The following is a 25,730-nucleotide window of genomic DNA, read 5'->3' on the forward strand; positions in this document are numbered from 1 at the left end:
CGCTGTCAGAGATTGATAGCAGCATTTAACTACCTAACAGCCGTGGGTGGATCACGATTGCGACCGCAGCTTTTAGGGACACATGACAGCTGATCAGAACAGCTGTCATGTGCCCAAAACCATGCGGGCTCAGCGCCGGAGGCCGCATGGGTTACGGGGATAACATGTTGAACATACTTATACGTCCAAGGTGGAAAAGGGATTAATTGCACCTGTTTGAACTCGTTACCTGTATAAACGACACCTGGCCACACATTCAATCAATCACACTCCAACCTCTCCACCATGGCCAAGACCAAAGAGCTGTCTAAGGACACCTGGGACAAAATTGTAGACCTGCACAAGGCTGGGATGGGCTACAGGACAATAGGCAAGCAGCTTGGTGAGGAGGCAACAACTGTTGGCACAATTATTAGAAAATGAAACACAAGATGACTGTCAATCTTCCTCGGTCTAGGGCTCCATGCAAGATCTCACCTCGTGGGGTAAGGATCATTCTAAGAAAGGCCAAGAATGAGCCCAGAACAACATGAGAGGACCTGTTCAATGACTTGAAGAGAGCTGGGGCCACAGTCTCAAACATTACCATTAGTAACACACTACGCCGTGATAGATTAAAATCTTGCAGGTCACGCAAGGTCCTCTGCTTACGCCAGCACAAGTCCAGGCCCGCTTGAAGTTCACCACTGACCATCTGGATGATCCAGAAGAGGCATGGGAGAAGATTATGTGGTCACATGAGACCAAAATAGAACTTTTTGCTATCAACTCCATTCGCTGTGTTTGGAGGACGAAGGAGGAGGAGTACAATCCCAATAACACCATCTCAACCATGAAGCATGGTGGGGGAAACATCATACTTTGGGGGTGCTTTTCTGCAAAGGGACAGGACAACTGCACCGTACTGAAGGGAAAATGTATGGGGGTCATGTATCGTGAGATTTTGGCCAACAACTTGCTTTCCTAAGTAAAATCATTGAAGATGGGTTGTGGCTGGGTCTTCCAGCATGACAATGACCCGAAACACACAGCCAGGACAACTAAAGAGTGACTCTGTAGGAAGCATTTCAAGGTCCTGGAGTGGTCTACCCAGTCTCCAGACCTAAACCCAATAGAAAATCTTTGGAGGGGGCTGAAACTCAATGTTGCCCAGTGACAGCCCCGAAACCTGAAAGATCTGGAGAAGATCTGTATGGAGGAGTGGGCCAAAATCCCTGCTGCAGTGTGTGCAAACTTGGTCAAGAACTACAGGAAATGTCTGACCTCAGTAATTGTAACAAAGGTTTCAGTACCAAATATTAAGGTCTGTTTTTCTATTGAATCAAATACTTATTTCATGCAATAAAATGCAAATTAATTATGTAGACATCATACAATGACTTTCTGGATTGTATTTTTATATTCTGTCTCACAGGTGAAGTGACCTATGATAAAAATTACAGATCTCTCCATTCTTTGTAGGTGGGAAAACTGCAAAATCAGCAGTGTATCAAATACTTATTTTCCCCACTGTACATAGGCACACCATGCGTCACATACGCCCTGAACGTTCAGGGATAGATAGCCCATGCGCAATGAACTTCCATTGTTCTCGGCAGCACAGATCCAGCTTACACAGGACGATGTGCTACTGAGAACATAGATCTTTTGCTGCATTTTACTCTTTAGTTGGAGGATCGGCAGCTTGTTAAAGTGTAAATGTTCTTAAGGTATCGGCCTCTTCACTTTGTGACAACCATGCAGCATGAAGGAAAGAGGAGACAGAGGGGAATCTATTGAGCATGTGCTTCCATCCATCCACAGGAGAAACAGTATGAGACCGTCTGGCGTGAGCGTGGATTGTGGTCCCACTGGGACACGGAGTGCCTGGAGGGCCGTGACTAGGGGCCTCGCCAGATCCGACATCGGATGTACGACGGCTTAACGACTCCATGATCCGAGGAGGGACGTGGATCAGGTGCTACTCCAGGGCAGACCTCAGTCACACGGCTGCTGACCCAAACTGAGGTATGCAGGTACTGGCAGGTTCGGCTGGTATGTAGATAAGCACTGGCAGGTGCGGTAGGACCAGCGGGTATGCAGGTAAGCAGGTACTGGCGGGAATGGCTGGTATACAGACAGGCAGGTACTGGTGGGCACGGCTGGTATACAGACAGGCAGGCACTGGTGAGCATGGCTGGTATACAGACAGGCAGGCAGGTACTGGTGGGCACGGCTGGTATACAGGCAGGCATGTACTGGTGGGCACGGCTGGTAGACAGGCAGGCACTGGTGGGCACGGCTGGTATACACACAGGCAGGCAGGTACTGGTGGGCACAGCTGGTATACAGACAGGCAGGCAGGTACTGGCGGGCATGGGTGATAGGCAGGCAGGTACTGGCGGGCACGGCTGATATACAGACAGGCAGGCAGGTACTGGTGGGCACGGCTGGTATACAGACAGGCAGGCAGGTACTGGTGGGAACGGCTGATATACAGACAGGAGGGTACTGGTGGGCAAGGCTGGTATACAGGCAGGCAGGTACTGGTGGGCACGGCTGATATACAGACAGGCAGGCAGGTACTGGCGGGCACGGCTGATATACAGACAGGCAGGCAGGTACTGGTGGGCACGGCTGGTATACAGACAGGCAGGCAGGTACTGGTGGGAACGGCTGATATACAGACAGGAGGGTACTGGTGGGCAAGGCTGGTATACAGGCAGGCAGGTACTGGTGGGCACGGCTGATATACAGACAGGCAGGCAGGTACTGGCGGGCACGGCTGATATACAGACAGGTAGGTAGGTACTGGCGGGCACGGCTGATCTACAGACAGGCAGGTACTGGCAGGCACGGCTGTCATACAGACAGGCAGGTACTGGCGGGCATACAGACAGGCTGGATAGGGCCCAATACAGACTGGGATACCGGAGCGGAAATGCAGGTGCAGACAGGAGTGGAGCGGAAACACCAGTGCCGACCGGAAGGAATACCACAAGAACGGTCAGAAGACAGGGCTCCGTTCACAATGAACAGACAGGGTAAGGAAAGCACAGGACAATAGCAAGTACAACTAGGATAGATACAGGGAGACGGGACAAACAGAGCCAGATACACACAAGGTACTTACAATGAAGTAGCGAGTGGACACACTCACAAACTGAAGTACAGAGGCGACAGGTAGGAGATAGGTTCTGGTTCACACTGCAGGATAGGAGACAGGTACTGGAACGGACACAGGAGGCGAAGGGAAATGTCGGACATAGAAGCAAACGGGTAACGGGCAAGGACACAGTTCAGAGAGGAAGTGACAAGGGAACGGGACACAGGTACAGGCCTGGGTACTCAGCCCCTAGGGTGGCGGAAACAGGCTACATACAGGACAGGACCTGGCAACTCACAGTTGCACAGAACACACTGAAAGATAGTGTTGCTCAGGCACCTCCAATGGGCGGAGGTGCCTTAAGTACCCAGTGCCTCACAGCAATAAGTTGGGGACACATCAGGGATGCACGCACTGTTCCTTTAAGAATCAGGAATTGCTAGCGTCGCTGCCCTAAGCTTGCAGAGGAGACACATGCACACAGCAAGCAGAGGAACACAGTGCGCAGCCTGGACTGGTGAGTAGGTTGGCGGCCTTGCATGGTCGGGAATGGGAAGCCATGCCGGCACGCCGCCAGGGATGTTACAAATTGACATATCCTATCAAGTTTCGAATAATCTAAAGACTGTTAATAAGAGCTGCCCTATCGGAGATGGCGGTCCAACCCAACCCAGTAGGACACCGGGGGCATGCAGCACAGTATGACATGACAGTGCACAAACACGTCTCTTCTCCGTGATAATCCAAGAAGCAGGGGAACTGGAACAGGGTTTATGCAAATATTCAGAGATTATAGCTGGCATAGAAGCGTCCTGGTGTCAGACATTACACCCAGCAGATTGAAAAACTAGATCAACCTGAAGGGGACTTTGTACTCAGTGAATCTTTAAGGAAGCTTTCTGCCAAGTGAAGATGCTGTAAAAGTGTCTAACTGCAGGAACGTGCAGGAAGAAGGATGTCCTCACCAACGTGGAGGCCGTCAGAAGGCTTACCCTGCAGGATGTTGTCTTTGTCCGTATGGAGATTGTAAATGCAATAGAAGCTGAAGAAATGTGAAATGCTGCAGCTGTCAAAAGCTGGTAAAGCAGGTCAGACAATCTAGGATGTCACAGAAATGAGGGTTATCCTCGCATCTCGTCTGAGTTTTAGATTACCTAATTGGGAGAGACGTCCTGCAGGATTTTACACTTCTGTACGTTCTGGATTTATTGGAAAGTTGTTAGAAACAATATATTCTACCCAAATAACAGCAATCCTCCACCTTGGGACTAAAACTGGTGCCCTTCTATTTCCCTCCGTTTGCCTGGCGTCTACCTTCAGTAACCTTCTCCACTCCGATCAGTGTTCCACTCCTCCTGTTTCCAAGTTGTCCACCGCGATGGCATGGGGAGCAGAGGTAAGTTTGATTCGTGCCTTCCCTGTGCAAGTGGGATAGGAAAGGAAGGGGAATTGTGGTTTAGATTTACCACTGCACTCCATATGTCATTGAGGTCGCCATCTTGGAAGCCAAAGGAACGGATAGCTGAGGTGCAGGAGGTAGCGGGAGGCAAATGGAGGGAACTAGATAGGAGGACTACATATGAAAAGCCCTTGAAAGTGGATAGAGATGGGGCACACGACAAAGGAAAGGGGAGGACTGGATGGTGGGCAGCGAGTAGCAGGGTAGCTGCACAGTTGAGCAGTTAGTTAAGAATTAGTTTGGGTCCTTTTTGTTCGTAAGTCGCGGACTGCTTATATAGAATAAGCAATCGCAGGTTCAAGTCTCTTAAGGAGACTAAATAATAAAAAATATATATACACACACACACTATATATATTTGTTATACACACATATATACATACACATACATAGTAACATAGTAACGTAGGTTGAATAAAGACCTCGGTCCATCCAGTTCAGCCTTCCTCCCTACACTAACTTACTGTGACCAGGCCTCACAATGTATTATTACCATTTTTATTATTGCTGCACTATTACAATTACAAATGAACCCGTTTATCATTTTTTAATTAGTTTTATCTTTTGTATTAGTCTTGTGATTGTAATAATGGTATTACTAAAATCCCTCTGCCTGTGTGAACATTACCTACCTGAGAGCACGGATTCCTACAATTGGTGGAAGAAATGTATATACAGTGTATATATATCTATATACACTGCTCAAAAAACTAAAGGGACCCCTGAAATCCCCCCTCCTGGATCTGAATGGATGAAATCTTCTCATTGAATACTTTGTTCTGTAGAAAGCTGAATGTGCTGACAACAAAATCACACAAAAATCATCAATGGAAATCACATTTATTAACCAATGGAGGCCTGGATCTGGAGTCACCCCCAAAATTAAAGTGGAAAAACCCACTACAGGCCTCCATTGGTTAATAAATGTGATTTCCATTGATGATTTTTGTGTGATTTTGTTGTCAGCACATTCAGCTTTCTACAGAACAAAGTATTCAATGAGAAGATTTCATCCATTCAGATCCAGGAGGGGGGATTTCAGGGCTCCCTGTATCGTTTTGAGCAGTGTATATAGATATATTTATGTTTAAATTTCATCTTTCTTTATCCCTTTAAAAATAAATAAAATCAGTTTGTTATCATCGTGTCAGAAAAAGATCTGACAGTCATAGAATTTTGCTGTTATTTTATTCCTATTGCTCCGTTGAGAATTCCGTTTTTGCACCATATATGCCTTTTACTTAATGCTGCTTTTTCTCCCAGGATCCTCGGGGGCGGGTCATTTGGGCTGCACTCTCTTAGTAAAGACCATAAGACTCTTTAAAGGTGAGCAGGAGTTAGTGAACACAGAGGATACTGCTGATACTATGTGTATATACCGTATCTATAAAGCCAGTGCTGATACATCAGTCTATACGAACATACATATATAGAGACTAATATTCAATCTGCCAGTTAGTAGCGGTTAGATTTAGGGTCCTTACAGGGACCCTGTGTTGCTCTTACCAGGTCCTCAGCATTGGCTGTAGATGGAGGGGTGCCGCCCGGGACGGGAGAATAACCTTTTGCCATGATTTCAGCAAGGTTGGTGCAGGGTGGATGAATCTAACAGACAACATACAATGAACTCCGCATGTGAGCGAGCACCGAGCAGAAGAAAACACACATCATGCACATGGTCCAACACAGAAGGATGTGATGAGACTGTGGGTGACTTAGGGACCAGGGAAAAGTAATAGGTCGTAGTCAGTTTATAGAGTAACTACTTTTAACCAGAGGTCGTCCACTTCTGAGAACTTATTTTTCCACTTAAATGCATGTATTTAAAGCTAATTAGGTATCATGAACAATTTTGGCTTTTATAGGCTCTTTTGATTCTCCCCACAATGAAACTTGATGTGGTCTGTGGTCATAAATCAGCTGAGAGGAGCTCAGAAAAAGAGGACCATCGGACCATGAGCTCACTGACTGATTCTCAGTTAACTCATTCTGCAACACAGAAACTATAGAAGGAAAACAGTGCAACATTTTTTAATGAAACCGAATGACATCATTTTTTTGGGTGCCGAAATATATGCATTTAAGAAACAAAAAATGACCCCCATAGGTCGACAACCCCTTTAAGAATATGGACCGTTTTATAATACATACACAATACCGTCCATCGTCTTTTGTAACCACTATGAGGCATCAACTCCTATTCTGGTCAGAAGAGGTATAAAGAGCAATGTCAAAATATTTATGATAAAAGTAATTTTTTTTTTAATATTAATTCATATTTTTGTGAAGATTTCACCCTTAGGGTTTGTTTGGACTTTATATTGATGGATTTCTGCAGTTCAGTCTAATTCCGTGACACAGACAATGGCGGCATACCACACAGCCCCCATGGAGCCCATGAAGTGGGGGGCCGCAGATATGGTGGATTACACAGGCGGAGCAGGGAGTCTGCACTCAGCTTACACCACAGCTGCACATTGGGGGGACAGGACGCTTACGGCTTTCAGATTTTTTTTATTTTACTTTTTATTTTCTCATACAATTCTTCTGCGTGGGAATCATACTGTGGAGGGTGGACTGGAAGACCATCATAATATCTGTGGTGCCATCATACTGCATTATAGGGGGCACTGCTGGGGTATCGTACTGTGGAGGGTGGACTGGAAGACCATCATAATATCTGTGGTGCCATCATACTGCATTATAGGGGGCACTGCTGGGGTATCGTACTGTGGAGGGTGGACTGGAAGACCATCATAATATCTGTGGTGCCATCATACTGCATTATAGGGGGCACTGCTGGGGTATCGTACTGTGTTAGGGGGCACTGCTGGGGGCATCATACTGTGGAGGGTGGACTAGAAGACCATCATAATATCTGTGGTGCCATCATACTGCATTATAGGGGGCACTGCTGGGGTATCGTACTGTGGAGGGTGGACTAGAAGACCATCATAATATCTGTGGTGCCATCATACTGCATTATAGGGGGCACTGCTGGGGTATCGTACTGTGGAGGGTGGACTAGAAGACCATCATAATATCTGTGGTGCCATCATACTGCATTATAGGGGGCACTGCTGGGGTATCGTACTGTGTTAGGGGGCACTGCTGGGGGCATCATACTGTGGAGGGTGGACTAGAAGACCATCATAATATCTGTGGTGCCATCATACTGCATTATAGGGGGCACTGCTGGGGTATCGTACTGTGGAGGGTGGACTAGAAGACCATCATAATATCTGTGGTGCCATCATACTGCATTATAGGGGGCACTGCTGGGGTATCGTACTGTGTTAGGGGGCACTGCTGGGGGCATCATACTGTGGAGGGTGGACTAGAAGACCATCATAATATCTGTGGTGCCATCATACTGCATTATAGGGGGCACTGCTGGGGTATCGTACTGTGGAGGGTGGACTAGAAGACCATCATAATATCTGTGGTGCCATCATACTGCATTATAGGGGGCACTGCTGGGGTATCGTACCGTGTTAGGGGGCACTGCTGGGGGCATCATACTGTGGAGGGTGGACTGGAAGGCATTGTGAGGCATCATACTGCGTTATAGGGGGCACTGCTGGGGGCATCATACTGTGGAGGGGGGCACTGCTGGGGTATCATACTGTGTTAGGGGGCACTGCTGGGGTATCGTACTGTGTTAGGGGGCACCATACGTGTTATAGGGGGCAATGCTGGAGTATCATACTGTGTTAGGGGGCACTGCCGGGGGCATCATACCATGTTAGGGGGCACTGCCGGGGGCATCATACCGTGTTAGGGGGCACTGCTGGGGGCATCTTACCTCGATAGGGGGGCACTGCTGGGGGCATCTTACCTCGTTAGGGGGGCACTGCTGGGGGCATCATACTGTATTAGGGGGCACTGCTGGGGGAATCATACTGCGTTAGTGAGCACTGCTGGGGGCATCATACTGTGTTAGCGGGCACTGCTGGGGGCATCTTACGTCGTTAGGGGGCACTGTTGGGAGCATCATACTGTGTTAGGGGGCACTGCTGGGGGCATCATACTGTATTAGGGGGCACTGCTGGGGGCATCATACTGTATTAGGGGGCACTTCTGGGGGCATCATACTGTATTAGGGTACACTGCTGGGACATCATACTGTGTTAGGGGGCACTGCTGGGGCATCATACTGTGTTAGGGGGCACTGCTGGGGCATCATACTGTGTTAGCGGGCACTGCTGGGGCATCATACTGTGTTAGCGGGCACTGCTAGGGGCATCATACTGTGTTACGGGGCACTGCTGGGGGCATCATACTGTATTAGGGTACACTGCTGGGGGAATCATACTGCGTTAGTGGGCACTGCTGGGGCATCATACTGTGTTAGGGGGCACTGCTGGGGCATCATACTGTGTTAGCGGGCACTGCTGGGGGCATCTTACTGTATTAGGGGGCACTGTGAGGGCATCATACTGCGTTAGGGGGCACTGCTGTGGGCATCATACTGTATTAGGGGGCACTGTGAGGGCATCACACTGTGATAGGGGGCACTGCTGTGGGCATCATACTGCGTTAGGGGCACTGTGAGGGCATCATACTGTGTTAGGGGGCACTGCTGTGGGCATGATACTGTGTTAGGGGGCACTGTGAGGGCATCATACTGTGTTAGGGGGCACTGCTGTGGGCATCATACTGTGTTAGGGGGCACTGTGAGGGCATCATATTGTGTTAGGGGGCACTGCTGGGGGCATCATACTGTGTTAGGGGGCACTGCTGTGGGCATCATACTGCGTTAGGAGCACTGCTGTGGGCATCATACTGCGTTAGGGGCACTGCTGTGGGCATCATACTGCATTAGGGGGCACTGCTGAGGGCATCCTACTGCATTAGGGGGCACTGCTGGGGGGCATCATACTGCGTTAGGGGGCACTGCTGAGGGCATCCTACTGTGTTAGGGGGCACTGCTGGGGGCATCATTCTGTGTTAGGGGGCACTGCTGTGGGCATCATACTGTGTTAGGGGCACTGCTGTGGACATCATACTGTGTTACGGGGCACTGCTGGGGGCATCATACTGTGTTAGGGGGCACCTTACCTCGTTAGGGGGCACTGCTGGAGGCATCATACTGCATTAGGGGGCACTGCAAGGGCATCATACTGTGCTAGAGGGCACTGCCGGGGGCATCATACCGTGTTAGGGGGCACTGCCGGGGGCATCATACCGTGTTAGGGGGCACTGCTGGGGGAATCATACTGCGTTAGTGAGCACTGCTGGGGGCATCTTACGTCGTTAGGGGGCACTGTTGGGAGCATCATACTGTTAGGGGGCACTGCTGGGGGAATCATACTGCGTTAGTGAGCACTGCTGGGGGCATCTTACGTCGTTAGGGGGCACTGTTGGGAGCATCATACTGTATTAGGGGGCACTGCTGGGGGCATCATACTGTATTAGGGGGCACTGCTGGGGGAATCATACTGCGTTAGGGGGCACTGCTGGGGCATCATACTGTGTTAGGGGGCACTGCTGGGGCATCATACTGTGTTAGCGGGCACTGCTGGGGGCATCATACTGTGTTACGGGGCACTGCTGGGGGAATCATACTGTGTTAGGGGGCACTGTGAGGGAATCATACTGTGTTAGGGGGCACTGCTGTGGGCATCATACTGTATTAGGGGGCACTGCTGTGGGCATCATACTGCGTTAGGGGGCACTGCTGTGGGCATCATACTGTATTAGGGGGCACTGTGAGGGCATCACACTGATAGGGGGCACTGCTGTGGGCATCATACTGCGTTAGGGGCACTGTGAGGGCATCATACTGTGTTAGGGGGCACTGCTGTGGGCATGATACTGTGTTAGGGGGCACTGTGAGGGCATCATACTGTGTTAGGGGGCACTGCTGTGGGCATCATACTGTGTTAGGGGGTACTGTGAGGGCATCATATTGTGTTAGGGGGCACTGCTGGGGGCATCATACTGTGTTAGGGGGCACTGCTGTGGGCATCATACTGCGTTAGGAGCACTGCTGTGGGCATCATACTGCGTTAGGGGCACTGCTGTGGGCATCATACTGCATTAGGGGGCACTGCTGAGGGCATCCTACTGCATTAGGGGGCACTGCTGGGGGGCATCTGTAGCACCCTGAGGACTCGGCTGCTACAGGGGTATTACACCTCAAGCCAGAGGTGTGGTATTCCACTCCCGGGTAAGGATGGAGTGTGGAACTGAGCTAGTAGGCTGCATACACTACATACATCCCATTTCCGGGGGACAGATCGACGGTACTCCCACCAGTTTATGTGCAGGTACGATAGTGTCTGTCCCTGGCTGGAGTGGGAGGGGGGTGGAACATCCCAGTAGTGTAGGGGCAGATAGGGGGAGCAGTCTGGGTAAGGCTAGGAGCTCATTGGGTGCTGGTCACCTGAGCTCACACATAGAGGGAGTATATAAGGTGGGCACCATCTTAGATCAGGGTCAGTCTGTCAGAGTTTAACCGGAGGAGCAGAGCAGAGAAGCTCAGCCAGAAGGGCTGACAGGGAGTTGTGGTTCCGGCTGGGCCCAGCTCCAAGGCCAAGTCTGAGAGAGAGAGAGAGGAGTCAGAAGGACCCAGAGAGAAGAAGAAGGAACCCCAAGACCCCAGAATACAAACAGCAGGGTGAAGGGTTGGCACCCAGGGTACCGGAACCCAAGCTGGCAGAGGCTAAAGTTCACCTTAGCCAGAGACCGGAGGTCGTGGGCAGGATCTGCCACGACCCTCACCAAATCCACTAGAAAGGCAGACCAAGTATAGGGTCAGGGAACCCAGAAGAGGTGTACCCACCAAGAGACCCGAGGGAGCCGGCCATAAGTGGATCCCTGGTGAGAACGGCCAGAAGAGAGGGAAAGTCAGACAGGAGCTCAGGACCACGCTCCAGAATTGCTTGGGGGTTGGCCGAGTCCAGGACCTGGTGGACGCAGCACGGCTCGGGTGGTCGCTCCAGGCCAGAGTGACCATAAGAACACCCGTAAGTAAAAACCCCTGAACTGCACAGCCCGACTCTGAGTCTTCTTGCCTAATCATCCTGCACCTGCACAACCACCATCCTCTACATCTGACCCCCCCTGAGGCTATACCCCTCCCGTTGGGGGTTATACTATCACAGCTGCACACATACCACCAGCCTCAGCGGACCCTGCTGCAGCGGCGGCCTTTTGACCGCAAATCAACGGGTGGCGTAGTCGACACTAAGGACCTTTAACAACATCTGTAAAGACTGCCACACACTGAGTTTGACACCCTGGGCACGGACCGGGTCACCGCCACTCGGAGACTACAACCCCCATCTGATCCGGCTCCGGGTAATCCCTAAACAGCACTGGCCCAGGGGGCGCGTCAACTTTTGGCGTAGTCGGCAGGATAACGTGCCCGCAACCACCGGGTACTGCGTGCCTGAAGAAAAGTTCAAATTTACCTCAAGAAGAAGTCTCCCGCCGGTTCCAGAGGGTCCCCGCCATGGGACGCCATCACGGATCGTTTCCCGCCGGTTGCCCGCCATCTGCAGCTTTTTCCCGCCATCCACGGAGTTTCCCGCCACTGGGAGACGATTCCCGCCATTTCCAGAAGATTTCCCGCCTTGGAAGAGCAGACGCCATTATGGGCGTGCCAGAGGGTGGCAAGAGGTCACCTCCCATCGTGGGCCAGGTCAAGGAATGGCGCCAAAAGCGGAAACCGCCCCCACCAACGGAGACTGTGATGCTAGAGATGTCCATCAGCGTGAGAGAACTGCCCCTGGAACTGACAATCACAAAGTTGCCCCGGGACCACCTTCAATGTGGGCGGAGACAGAACAAGAGAGCGAAGATGGGTGCAGCCTGGAGGAGTCTGGAGAGAGCGCACCCGGAGACAAGAAGTCTGGAGAGGACTCCGGAGGAGCCGTACCCGGAGATGGAAGGAGAGTCAGGCAGCACCGACCCTGAGGTCAGGAGCCTGCTGCAAGCAACAACCCCACTAGGCTTAGTGGAGATCCTGGCACAGCTCCCCCGAGACCGGGAGTGTGCGCAGACCGCGCTGGAGCGCCTCGCATGGAGGATGGCCCAGGTGCAGCGAGAGACGCTGACGGAGTGGAGCCGAGAGATGGCCCTGCAGGCAAGAACCCGCCAGTGAAGCACGCCACCCGAGATGAGGAGACAGACCGCCTCTGAGGATGGTGCAGGAGGAGTGAAGGCCGGAGACGGCGCCGAGAAGGGAGCTGGACAGATGGAGGCAGGTAAAGGGGACGTCACTACCCCAAGCCGAGAAACCGCGTGCCTGCCCCAGTTCCCCGTCGCAGAGCCCGAAATTCCCCCTGCCGTGCCCGTCGCTGCATCGTCACCGCTCCAGACAAGACCTCAAGCAGAAGCCGCGGCCACGACCCCTGTGACGTCACGCGCCTCAACCCTGAGCGCGGCAAAGCAGGAAACACCACCGGCCTGGTCGCAAGGTCTAGTACCAACAGCGCCCTCTACCTCGACTGAGCCACCGGCCTGGTCGCTGGGCCAAGTTACCCCGGGCGCCGCCGTCTTCACGGTGCCCTTTACCTTCAGGGTACCCCAGGCCTGGTAGCAAGGCCTGGCGAACCCGGGCGCCGCTACCACCACCGCGCCCTCAACATCTAGAGTGCCGCACCTGGGTGAAGACTTGTTTGCCCAGCACACTTGCCCGGATGGGCAGCCCTTTGTGTGGCCACCGGAGTTCCACCATCCCCGACTCCAAAAAGCAAGACCCCTAGATGAGCCCCTGATTCCGGTTCCGAAGCCCGTTAAGATCACCCCACTCTCGTTGGAGGAAGCGCAGTTTGCGTGGGACCCCACCGGAGGAGACCTCATGGGATTCACCCAAGAGACTCGGGCAGCCGCAGCTGAGTGTGCGGAGTGCTGCCGGCAGCAGTTAGAGGTCTTTGACCGGGAGCGAAGAGAGAGGCGGGTCCGAGAGCAGCGGCTGCAGGAACAGAGTGCAGGGCAGAAGAGCCGGACCAGGAGGAACCCCCGTGCAGCCCACGGTCCCCGTGCCGCCGGGACTGTAATTAAATTCCAACTGCAGCACGGTTGGGGTTTCATCAGGGATCACCACACCCCCGGCGACGTCTTTGTGACCAGAAGAGACGTGGAGTCCCATCTGCCGGAGGGACACAGAGGTCGTGACCTATATGTAGGGGACGAGGTCACGTTCACCCGGCACAAGTGTGCCAAAGGACCCTACGCCCTCCATGTACACCGGCTGACGGAGGAGGAGCTACGGTGTGAGAGGAGCAAGAGGACTCGGACGGGTCTGAAGGAGGAGCAGGAGTACGCCGTCATTAAAGTACGGTAAAGAGACTGTACATAGTTACCCGTCAGGGTACCAGAACTGTTACTGCTGCTAGTTAAAATATAGTCCCCGTTGGGACCAGCAAATTGAACTGTTCTAGTGTGTCCCATATCCCTTAACAGGCTGAGGACTGTGAGCAGCCATCCCTTTTTCCCCACAGGCTGAGGACTGAGAGCGGCCATATCCCCTTGTATATAGTTGCGCTTTCTAAAGGCGCCCCCTACCGGTTTTATAGGAAAGCTGTGTTTTTCTTTCCAGAAGAGACTGTTGCACTTTACCCGGTCACAAGTTGCACCGTGGCCGGAGGAACAAAAATGTTTATATGAAAAAGTTTATGCTGATAATATATATATTGTTTTATATGTTTATGTTTTATGAAAAAAACTGTATGTTTATGGATGTTTATTCTTTTACAGCCCGAGGACGTGCTGTGATTTACCAGGGGGGAATGTAGCACCCTGAGGACTCGGCTGCTACAGGGGTATTACACCTCAAGCCAGAGGTGTGGTATTCCACTCCCGGGTAAGGATGGAGTGTGGAACTGAGCTAGTAGGCTGCATACACTACATACATCCCATTTCCGGGGGACAGATCGACGGTACTCCCACCAGTTTATGTGCAGGTACGATAGTGTCTGTCCCTGGCTGGAGTGGGAGGGGGGTGGAACATCCCAGTAGTGTAGGGGCAGATAGGGGGAGCAGTCTGGGTAAGGCTAGGAGCTCATTGGGTGCTGGTCACCTGAGCTCACACATAGAGGGAGTATATAAGGTGGGCACCATCTTAGATCAGGGTCAGTCTGTCAGAGTTTAACCGGAGGAGCAGAGCAGAGAAGCTCAGCCAGAAGGGCTGACAGGGAGTTGCGGTTCCGGCTGGACCCAGCTCCAAGGCCAAGTCTGAGAGAGAGAGAGAGGAGTCAGAAGGACCCAGAGAGAAGAAGAAGGAACCCCAAGACCCCAGAATACAAACAGCAGGGTGAAGGGTTGGCACCCAGGGTACCGGAACCCAAGCTGGCAGAAGCTAAAGCTCACCTTAGCCAGAGACCGGAGGTCGTGGGCAGGATCTGCCACGACCCTCACCAAATCCACTAGAAAGGCAGACCAAGTATAGGGTCAGGGAACCCAGAAGAGGTGTACCCACCAAGAGACCCGAGGGAGCCGGCCATAAGTGGATCCCTGGTGAGAACGGCCAGAAGAGAGGGAAAGTCAGACAGGAGCTCAGGACCACGCTCCAGAATTGCTTGGGGGTTGGCCGAGTCCAGGACCTGGTGGACGCAGCACGGCTCGGGTGGTCGCTCCAGGCCAGAGTGACCATAAGAACACCCGTAAGTAAAAACCCCTGAACTGCACAGCCCGACTCTGAGTCTTCTTGCCTAATCATCCTGCACCTGCACAACCACCATCCTCTACATCTGACCCCCCCTGAGGCTATACCCCTCCCGTTGGGGGTTATACTATCACAGCTGCACACATACCACCAGCCTCAGCGGACCCTGCTGCAGCGGCGGCCTTTTGACCGCAAATCAACGGGTGGCGTAGTCGACACTAAGGACCTTTAACAACATCTGTAAAGACTGCCACACACTGAGTTTGACACCCTGGGCACGGACCGGGTCACCGCCACTCGGAGACTACAACCCCCATCTGATCCGGCTCCGGGTAATCCCTAAACAGCACTGGCCCAGGGGGCGCGTCACATCATACTGCGTTAGGGGGCACTGCTGAGGGCATCCTACTGTGTTAGGGGGCACTGCTGGGGGCATCATTCTGTGTTAGGGGGCACTGCTGTGGGCATCATACTGTGTTAGGGGCACTGCTGTGGACATCATACTGTGTTAGGGGGCACTGCTGGGGGCATCATACTGTGTTAGGGGGCACCTTACCTCGTTAGGGGGCACTGCTGGAGGCATCATACTGCATTAGGGGGCACTGCAAGGGCATCATACTGTGCTAGAGGGCACTGCCGGGGGCATCATACCATGTTAGGGGGCACTGCCGGGGGCATCATACCGTGTTAGGGGGCACTGCTGGGGGCATCATACTGTATTAGGGGGGCACTGCTGGGGGAATCATACTGCGTTAGTGAGCACTGCTGGGGGCATCTTACGTCGTTAGGGGGCACTGTTGGGAGCATCATACTGTATTAGGGGGCACTGCTGGGGGCATCATACTGTATTAGGGGGCACTGCTGGGGGAATCATACTGCGTTAGGGGGCACTGCTGGGGTATCATACTGTGTTAGGGGGCACTGCTGGGGGCATCATTCTGTGTTAGGCAGCACTGCGACAGCATAATACTGTCACGGGGCACTTCATGGGCATTATACTGTGCTAGCGGGCAACAGCTGACAACTTGCTGCATCAGCTGTACACTATACCTGACAACTTGCTGCATCAGCTGTACACTATAGCTGACAACTTGCTGCATCAGCAGTACACTATAGCTGACAACTTGCTGCATCAGCTGTACACTAGAGCTGACAACTTGCTGCATCAGCTGTACACTAGAGCTGACAACTTGCTGCATCAGCTGTACACTATAGCTGACAACTTGCTGCATCAGCAGTACACTATAGCTGACAACTTGCTGCATCAGCTGTACGCTATAGCTGACATCTTGCTGCATCAGCTGTACACTATACCTGACAACTTGCTGCACCAGCTGTACGCTATAGCTGACAACTTGCTGCATCAGCTGTACACTATAGCTGACAACTTGCTGCATCAGCTGTACACTATAGCTGACAACTTGCTGCATCAGCTGTGCACTATAGCTGACAACTTGCTGCATCAGCTGTACACTATAGCTGACAACTTGCTGCATCAGCTGTACACTATAGCTGACAACTTGCAGAATCAGCTGTACACTATAACTGACAACTTGCTGCATCAGCTGTACACTATAGCTGACAACTTGCTGCATCAGCTGTACACTATAGCTGACAACTTGCAGAATCAGCTGTACACTATAACTGACAACTTGCTGCATCAGCTGTACACTATAACTGACAACTTGCTGCATCAGCTGCACACTATAGCTGACAACTTGCTGCATCAGCAGTACACTATAGCTGACAACTTGCTGCATCAGCTGTACACTATAGCTGACAACTTGCTGCATCACCTGTGCACTATAGCTGACAACTTGCTGCATCAGCTGTACACTATAGCTGACAACTTTCTGCATCAGCTGTACACTATAGCTGACAACTTGCTGCATCAGCAGTACACTATAGCTGACAACTTGCTGCATCAGCTGTACACTATAGCTGACAACTTGCTGCATCAGCTGTACACTATAGCTGACAACTTGCTGCATCAGCTGTACACTATAGCTGACAACTTGCTGCATCAGCTGTACACTATAGCTGACAACTTGCAGAATCAGCTGTACACTATAACTGACAACTTGCTGCATCAGCTGTACACTATAACTGACAACTTGCTGCATCAGCTGCACACTATAGCTGACAACTTGCTGCATCAGCAGTACACTATAGCTGACAACTTGCTGCATCAGCTGTACACTATAGCTGACAACTTGCTGCATCACCTGTGCACTATAGCTGACAACTTGCTGCATCAGCTGTACACTATAGCTGACAACTTTCTGCATCAGCTGTACACTATAACTGACAACTTGCTGCATCAGCTGTACACTATAGCTGACAACTTGCTGCATCAGCTATACACTATAGCTGACAACTTGCTGCATCAGCTGCACACTATAGCTGACAACTTGCTGCATCAGCTGTACACTATAACTGACAACTTGCTGCATCAGCTGTACACTATAGCTGACAACTTGCTGCATCAGCTGTACACTATAGCTGACAACTTGCTGCATCAGCTGCACACTATAGCTGACAACTTGCTGCATCAGCTGCGCACTATAGCTGACAACTTGCTGAATCAGCAGTACACTATAGCTGACAACTTGCTGCATCAGCTGTACACTATAGCTGACAACTTGCTGCATCAGCTGTACGCTATAGCTGACAACTTGCTGCATCAGCTGTACGCTATAGCTGACAACTTGCTGCATCAGCTGTACGCTATGCCTGACAACTGGCCGCATCAGCTGTACGCTATACCTGACAACTTGCTGCATCAGCTGTACACTATAGCTGACAACTTGCTGCATCAGCTGTACACTATAACTGACAACTTGCTGCATCAGCTTTACACTATAGCTGACAACTTGCTGCATCAGCTGTACACTATAGCTGACAACTTGCTGCATCAGCAGTACACTATAGCTGACAACTTGCTGCATCAGCTGTACACTATAGCTGACAACTTGCTGCATCAGCTGTACGCTATACCTGACAACTTGCTGCATCAGCTGTACGCTATAGCTGACAACTTGCTGCATCAGCAGTATACTATAGCTGACAACTTGCTGCATCAGCTGTGCACTATAGCTGACAACTTGCTGCATCAGCAGTACACTATAGCTGACAACTTGCTGCATCAGCTGTACACTATAGCTGACAACTTGCTGCATCAGCTGTACACTATACCTGACAACTTGCTGCATCAGCTGTACACTATACCTGACAACTTGCTGCATCAGCTGTACACTATACCTGACAACTTGCTGCATCAGCTGTACGCTATAGCTGACAACTTGCTGCATCAGCTGTACGCTATAGCTGACAACTTGCTGCATCAGCTGTACACTATAGCTGACAACTTGCTGCATCAGCTGTACACTATACCTGACAACTTGCTGCATCAGCTGTACACTATACCTGACAACTTGCTGCATCAGCTGTACACTATACCTGACAACTTGCTGCATCAGCTGTACGCTATAGCTGACAACTTGCTGCATCAGCTGTACGCTATAGCTGACAACTTGCTGCATCAGCTGTACGCTATACCTGACAACTGGCCGCATCAGCTGTACACTATAGCTGACAACTTGCTGCATCAGCAGTACACTATAGCTGACAACTTGCTGCATCAGCTGTACACTATAGCTGACAACTTGCTGCATCAGCTGTACACTATAGCTGACAACTTGCTGCATCAGCTGTACACTATACCTGACAACTTGCTGCATCAGCTGTACACTATAGCTGACAACTTGCAGCATCAGCAGTACACTATAGCTGACAACTTGCAGCATCAGCAGTACACTATAGCTGACAACTTGCTGCATCAGCTGTACACTATAGCTGACAACTTGCTGCATCAGCTGTACACTATACCTCACAACTTGCTGCATCAGCTGTAGACTATAGCTGACAACTTGCTGCATCAGCTGTACACTATACCTGACAACTTGCTGCATCAGCTGTACACTATAGCTGACAACTTGCAGCATCAGCAGTACATTATAGCTGACAACTTGCAGCATCAGCAGTACACTATACCTGACAACTTGCTGCATCAGCAGTACACTATACCTGACAACTTGCTGCATCAGCTGTACACTATAGCTGACAACTTGCTGCATCAGCTGTACACTATAGCTGACAACTTGCTGCATCAGCTGTACACTATAGCTGACAACTTGCTGCATCAGCAGTACACTATAGCTGACAACTTGCTGCATCAGCTGTACACTATAGCTGACAACTTGCTGCATCAGCAGTACACTATACCTGACAACTTGCTGCATCAGCAGTACACTATAGCTGACAACTTGCTGCATCAGCTGTACACTATAGCTGACAACTTGCTGCATCAGCTGTACACTATAGCTGACAACTTGCTGCATCAGCTGTACACTATACCTGACAACTTGCTGCATCAGCTGTACACTATAGCTGACAACTTGCTGCATCAGCTGTACACTATAGCTGACAACTTGCTGCATCAGCTGTACACTATAGCTGACAACTTGCTGCATCAGCAGTACACTATAGCTGACAACTTGCTGCATCAGCTGTACACTATACCTGACAACTTGCTGCATCAGCAGTACTCTATAGCTGACAACTTGCTGCATCAGCTATACACTATAGCTGACAACTTGCTGCATCAGCTGTACACTATAGCTGACAACTTGCTGCATCAGCTGTACACTATAGCTGACAACTTGCTGCATCAGCTGTACACTATAGCTGACAACTTGCTGCATCAGCCACAATCAGTTTTGGGACAGACCATGGTCGTTTAACCCCTTAAATACTGCTGTCAATAGTGACTATAGCATCTACATGGTTAACAGAGTGTGGGGGCTCCCTCTTTAACCTCATTGGCACCCTGAGATCTTGATCGTATGGTCCTGATATTTGCAGTGGCAGCTCATAGCCAAATAATGGCCTTAAAGTCTTCCAGCTATAGCGTCCTGTACAGAAGTTAGAAACATTTAGGTGGTAAAAAAAAAAGTTTTCATTACAGTCATGTCACTTTGCATTAATTCCTGAAAAGCACCTGAAGGGTTAATAAACTACCTGAAAGCAATTTTCAATATGTTGAGGGGTGTTGTTTTTAAAATGGTATCACTTTTGTGGGTTTCCAACATATAGGACCCCCAAAGTCACTTCAAAACTGACCAGGTCCCTATAAAAATGCGCTTTGTGAATTTCCTATAGGTGGCACTAGAGACATGTTTCTTACTTCTAGAAGAGAGACAATCTGCATAATTCTCCCAGGAAGCATTGCGTACAAGGAAGCGGGATGATGAGCGAGTCTTACCATGGCTGCGGCACTGATGGATGCATGATGGGAACAGCTGTGTTCTAGGATCCGGTGACCCTTATCCTGATGAGCAATGCTTGGGTTGGTCTAATGAATAACACACAATGAACTGAGGGTTGCAACATGATCAAAAAAACACAGAAATATATGAGAATCTCAAACGCCAAGGATGAAATGTGTATGTGAATGCACGGCATATAAATGGTAGGATGAAGCAGCGTCCGGTCTATGCAGAGGTAACAAGTAGTAGAGCTAAGTTTGTTTTGCATTTTTTCATAGGACATCAAGTACATTTTCACTGTGTATAAAGACATGCATACATGAGGGGCTACACATAAATAGGAAAACCTGCAGAACCGGAACCGGAAATACCTGCAGAACCGGAACCGGAAAAACCTGCAGAACAGGAACCGGAAAAACCTGCAGAACCGGAACCGGAAAAACCTGCACAACCGGAACCGGAAAAACCTGCACAACCGGAACCGGAAAAACCTGCAGAACCGGAACCGGAAAAACATGCAGAACCGGAACCGGAAAAACCTGCAGAACCGGAACCGGAAAAACCTGCAGAATCGGAACCGGAAAAACCTGCAGAACCGGAACAGGAAAAACCTGCAGAACCGGAACCGGAAAAACTTGCAGAACCGGAACCGGAAAAACTTGCAGAACCGGAACCGGAAAAACTGCAGAACCGGAACCGGAAAAACCTGTGAGATTTTGTAGGAAAGTATTCTTCTGTCTGCGAGAACTATTGCCTTGGGTTCCTGCGCGCTGAGCGGGCAGCTCTGAGAGGAGCCATCATACGACTGGTCTGAACGGTCAGCTAATCAGGAGTGCACCGCCCATAGCATGCAGGAAGCCGGGATGTAGGAGAGTGGTGTGCTATCCTATCATACTGATGACATAGCCTTGACGCTGCACGCTCGCCTTCAGCGTCATGCACTGTGTAGTGGCTGCTCCAGGTACTGCAGATCAGCTCCTGTACTAAAGAGTAGAAAAGGATCTGCAGTATCCAGCAGCAGCTACTACACCTTGTTCAGAGCTATGCCGGCTCCGTACACTGTTTCTAGTCTGCTGCTGGAAGTGAGGACAGCTGATCGGTGGGGGAGCACACAGATTTGATAGTGGAGACCTATCCCATAGAAAGGTCATCGGTATTATAGTAGTATTCAGCCCCTATAGTCAGTACTGTATACATGTATGGGGCAGAACAGTAGGTGGGGTGACTGTTTGAGTGCATTGTACTTATGCATTGATATATTTAGTATGATTAAAGGGTTGTTCCCAGCTTCATAGTTTGAGATTGTTGGATAGAGCTTGTAAAAATGAGCACTATTTTAATTTGATACTTATTAAAATTTGCAGCCATTCTTAAGATATTAATAATAATAATTTTATTTCTATAGCGCCAACATACTCCACAGCACGTTACATTTTAGAGGGGAATTGTACAGACAATAAAAGACATTACAGAATAACAATTATCACATAAATGAACAGATACCAGGAGGAGAGAGGGCCCTGCTCACAAGCTGCAATCTATGGGGGAATAGGGGGGACACGAAAGATGGATGGTAACAATTGCGTGTGTTGTACGGTCAGCCATCAAGATAATAAATTGAAAGGCTGTGAAGTCGGAGTTGGTATAAAATGGACCATCTCCGACTCCTAAAATATATAATAAATTGGATACAGTGGTACAATGCACGAGGTGCTGTACATGTTTTCAGAAGAATTTGGGAAAGTTATGAAATGTCCTATAAATGTCTGTTCTGTTCCTAATCTAAGGATCTAAGCTTTTAGTTGAGATGAATCTGAGCTGCACTTTATACACAGTACAGACCAAAAGTTTGGACACACCTTCTCATTTAAAGGTTTTTCTGTATTTTCATGACTATGAAAATTGTACATTCACACTGAAGGCATCAAAACTATGAATTACCACATGTGGAATTATATACTTAACAAAAAAGTGTGAAACAACTGAAAATATGTCTTATATTCTAGGTTCTGCAAAGTAGCCACCTTTTGCTTTGAAGACTGCTTTGCACACTCTTGGCATTCTCTTGATGAGCTTCAAGAGGTAGTCACCGGAAATGGTCTTCCAACCATCTTGAAGGAGTTCCCAGAGATGCTTAGCACTTGTTGCCCCTTTGCCTTCACTCTGCGGTCCAGCTCACCCCAAACCATCTCGATTGGGTTCAGGTCTGGTGACTGTGGAGGCCAGGTCATCTGTCGTAGCACCCCATCACTCTCCTACTTGGTCAAATAGCCCTTACACAGCCTGGAGGTGTGTTTGGGGTCAATGTCCTGTTGAAAAATAAATGATGGTCCAACTAAACGCAAACCGGATGGAATGGCATGCCGCTGCAAGATGCTGTGGTCGCCATGCTGGTTCAGTATGCCTTCAATTTTGAATAAATCGCCAACAGTGTCACCAGCAAAGTCCCCCCACACCATCACACCTCCTCCTCCATGCTTCACGGTGGGAACCAGGCATGTAGAGTCCATCCGTTCACCTTTTCTGCGTCGCACAAAGACACGGTGGTTGGAACCAAAGATCTCAAATTTGGACTCATCAGACCAAAGCACAGATTTCCACTGGTCTAATGTCCATTCCTTGTGTTCATTAGCCCAAACAAGTCTCTTCTGCTTGTTGCCTGTCCTTAGCAGTGGTTTCCTAGCAGCTATTTTACCATGAAGGCCTGCTGCACAAAGTCTCCTCTTAACAGTTGTTGTAGAGATGTGTCTGCTGCTAGAACTCTGTGTGGCATTGACCTGGTCTCTAATCTGAGCTGCTGTTAACCTGCGATTTCTGAGGCTGGTGACTCGGATAAACTTATCCTCAGAAGCAGAGGTGACTCTTGGTCTTCCTTTCCTGGGGCGGTCCTCATGTGAGCCAGTTTCTTTGTAGCGCTTGATGGTTTTTGCAACTGCACTTGGGGACACTTTCAAAGTTTCCCAATTTTTCGCACTGACTGACCTTCATTTCTTAAAGTAATGATGGCCACTCGTTTTTCTTTACTTAGCTGCTTTTTTCTTGCCATAATACAAATTCTAACAGTCTATTCAGTAGGACTATCAGTTGTGTATCCACCAGACTTCTGCACAACACAACTGATGGTCCCAACCCCATTTATAAGGCAAGAAATCCCACTTATTAAACCTGACAGGGCACACCTGTGAAGTGAAGACCATTTCCGGTGACTACCTCTTGAAGCTCATCAGGAGAATGCCAAGAGTGTGCAAAGCTGTCATCAAAGCAAAAGGTGGCTACTTTGAAGAACCTAGAATATAAGACATATTTTCAGTTGTTTCACACTTTTTTGTTAAGTATATAATTCCACATGTGTTCATTCATAGTTTTGATGCCTTCAGTGTGAATGTACAATTTTCATAGTCATGAAAATACAGAAAAATCTTTAAATGAGGTGTGTCCAAACTTTTGGTCTGTACTGTACATGCTCAGTAGTGACCAGTGCTGCGCTTTATGTACACGCTCAGTAGTGACCAGTGCTGCACTTTATGTACACGCTCAGTAGTGACCAGTGCTGCACTTTATGTACACGCTCAGTAGTGACCAGTGCTGCACTTTATGTACAAGCTCAGTAGTGACCAGTGCTGCACTTTATGTACACGCTCAGTAGTGACCAGTGCTGCACTTTATGGACACGCTCAGTAGTGACCAGTGCTGCACTTTATGGACACGCTCAGTAGTGACCAGTGCTGCCCTTTATGTACACGCTCAGTAGTGACCAGTGCTGCACTTTATGTACACGCTCAGTAGTGACCAGTGCTGCACTTTATGTACACGCTCAGTAGTGACCAGTGCTGCACTTTATGTACACGCTCAGTAGTGACCAGTGCTGCACTTTATGTACAAGCTCAGTAGTGACCAGTGCTGCACTTTATGTACACGCTCAGTAGTGACCAGTGCTGCACTTTATGTACACGCTCAGTAGTGACCAGTGCTGCACTTTATGTACACGCTCAGTAGTGACCAGTGCTGCACTTTATGTACACACTCAGTAGTGACCAGTGCTGCACTTTATGTACACGCTCAGTAGTGACCAGTGCTGCACTTTATGTACACGCTCAGTAGTGACCAGTGCTGCACTTTATGTACACGCTCAGCAGTGACCGGGGCTGCACTTTATGTACACGCTCAGCAGTGACCAGTGCTGCACTTTATGTACACGCTCAGTAGTGACCAGTACTGCACTTTATGTACACGCTCAGTAGTGACCAGTACTGCACTTTATGTACACGCTCAGTAGTGACCAGTACTGCACTTTATGTACACGCTCAGTAGTGACCAGTGCTGCACTTTATGTACACGCTCAGTAGTGACCAGTGCTGCACTTTATGGACACGCTCAGTAGTGACCAGTGCTGCACTTTATGGACACGCTCAGTAGTGACCAGTGCTGCACTTTATGGACACGCTCAGTAGTGACCAGTGCTGCCCTTTATGTACACGCTCAGTAGTGACCAGTGCTGCACTTTATGTACACGCTCAGTAGTGACCAGTGCTGCACTTTATGTACACGCTCAGTAGTGACCAGTGCTGCACTTTATGTACACGCTCAGTAGTGACCAGTGCTGCACTTTATGTACACGCTCAGTAGTGACCAGTGCTGCACTTTATGTACACGCTCAGTAGTGACCAGTGCTGCACTTTATGTACATGCTCAGTAGTGACCAGTGCTCCACTTTATGTACACGCTCAGTAGTGACCAGTGCTGCACTTTATGTACACGCTCAGTAGTGACCAGTGCTGCACTTTATGTACATGCTCAGTAGTGACCAGTGCTGCACTTTATGTACATGCTCAGTAGTGACCAGTGCTGCACTTTATGTACATGCTCAGTAGTGACCAGTGCTCCACTTTATGTACACGCTCAGTAGTGACCAGTGCAGCACTTTATGGACACGCTCAGTAGTGACCAGTGCAGTACTTTATGGACACGCTCAGTAGTGACCAGTGCTGCACTTTATGTACACGCTCAGTAGTGACCAGTGCTGCACTTTATGTACACGCTCAGTAGTGACCAGTGCTGCACTTTATGTACATGCTCAGTAGTGACCAGTGCTGCACTTTATGTACATGCTCAGTAGTGACCAGTGCTGCACTTTATGTACATGCTCAGTAGTGACCAGTGCTGCACTTTATGTACATGCTCAGTAGTGACCAGTGCTGCACTTTATGTACATGCTCAGTAGTGACCAGTGCTCCACTTTATGTA

At 49.7% G+C, this 25,730-nt stretch overlaps 1 protein-coding gene across 30 annotated transcripts in view; it reads right to left on the reverse strand.

Moving 5' to 3' along the window:
* GPHN (gephyrin) overlaps positions 1–25,730 on the reverse strand; it is a 592,001-nt gene that overhangs the window by 202,125 nt on the left and 364,146 nt on the right. For 19 of the 30 annotated variants that reach the window (XM_073637413.1, XM_073637410.1, XM_073637414.1 and 16 more), the window contains exons 9-10: positions 20,483–20,572; positions 6,051–6,149 (exon numbers count right to left, since the gene is read on the reverse strand). The exons of 10 other annotated variants lie outside the window; for them this stretch is intronic. In XM_073637413.1, coding sequence (XP_073493514.1) covers positions 6,051–6,149; positions 20,483–20,572 — 189 coding nt within the window. The remainder of the gene's footprint in view (positions 1–6,050; positions 6,150–20,482; positions 20,573–25,730) is intronic. One more of the 30 variants, XM_073637415.1, reaches the window with a different exon arrangement.

The sequence above is a fragment of the Phyllobates terribilis genome, unplaced genomic scaffold (assembly GCF_046119375.1).
Source record: "Phyllobates terribilis strain yellow unplaced genomic scaffold, ASM4611937v1 Scaffold_6__1_contigs__length_29720123, whole genome shotgun sequence".
In the NCBI taxonomy this organism is placed as follows: Eukaryota; Metazoa; Chordata; class Amphibia; order Anura; family Dendrobatidae; genus Phyllobates; species Phyllobates terribilis.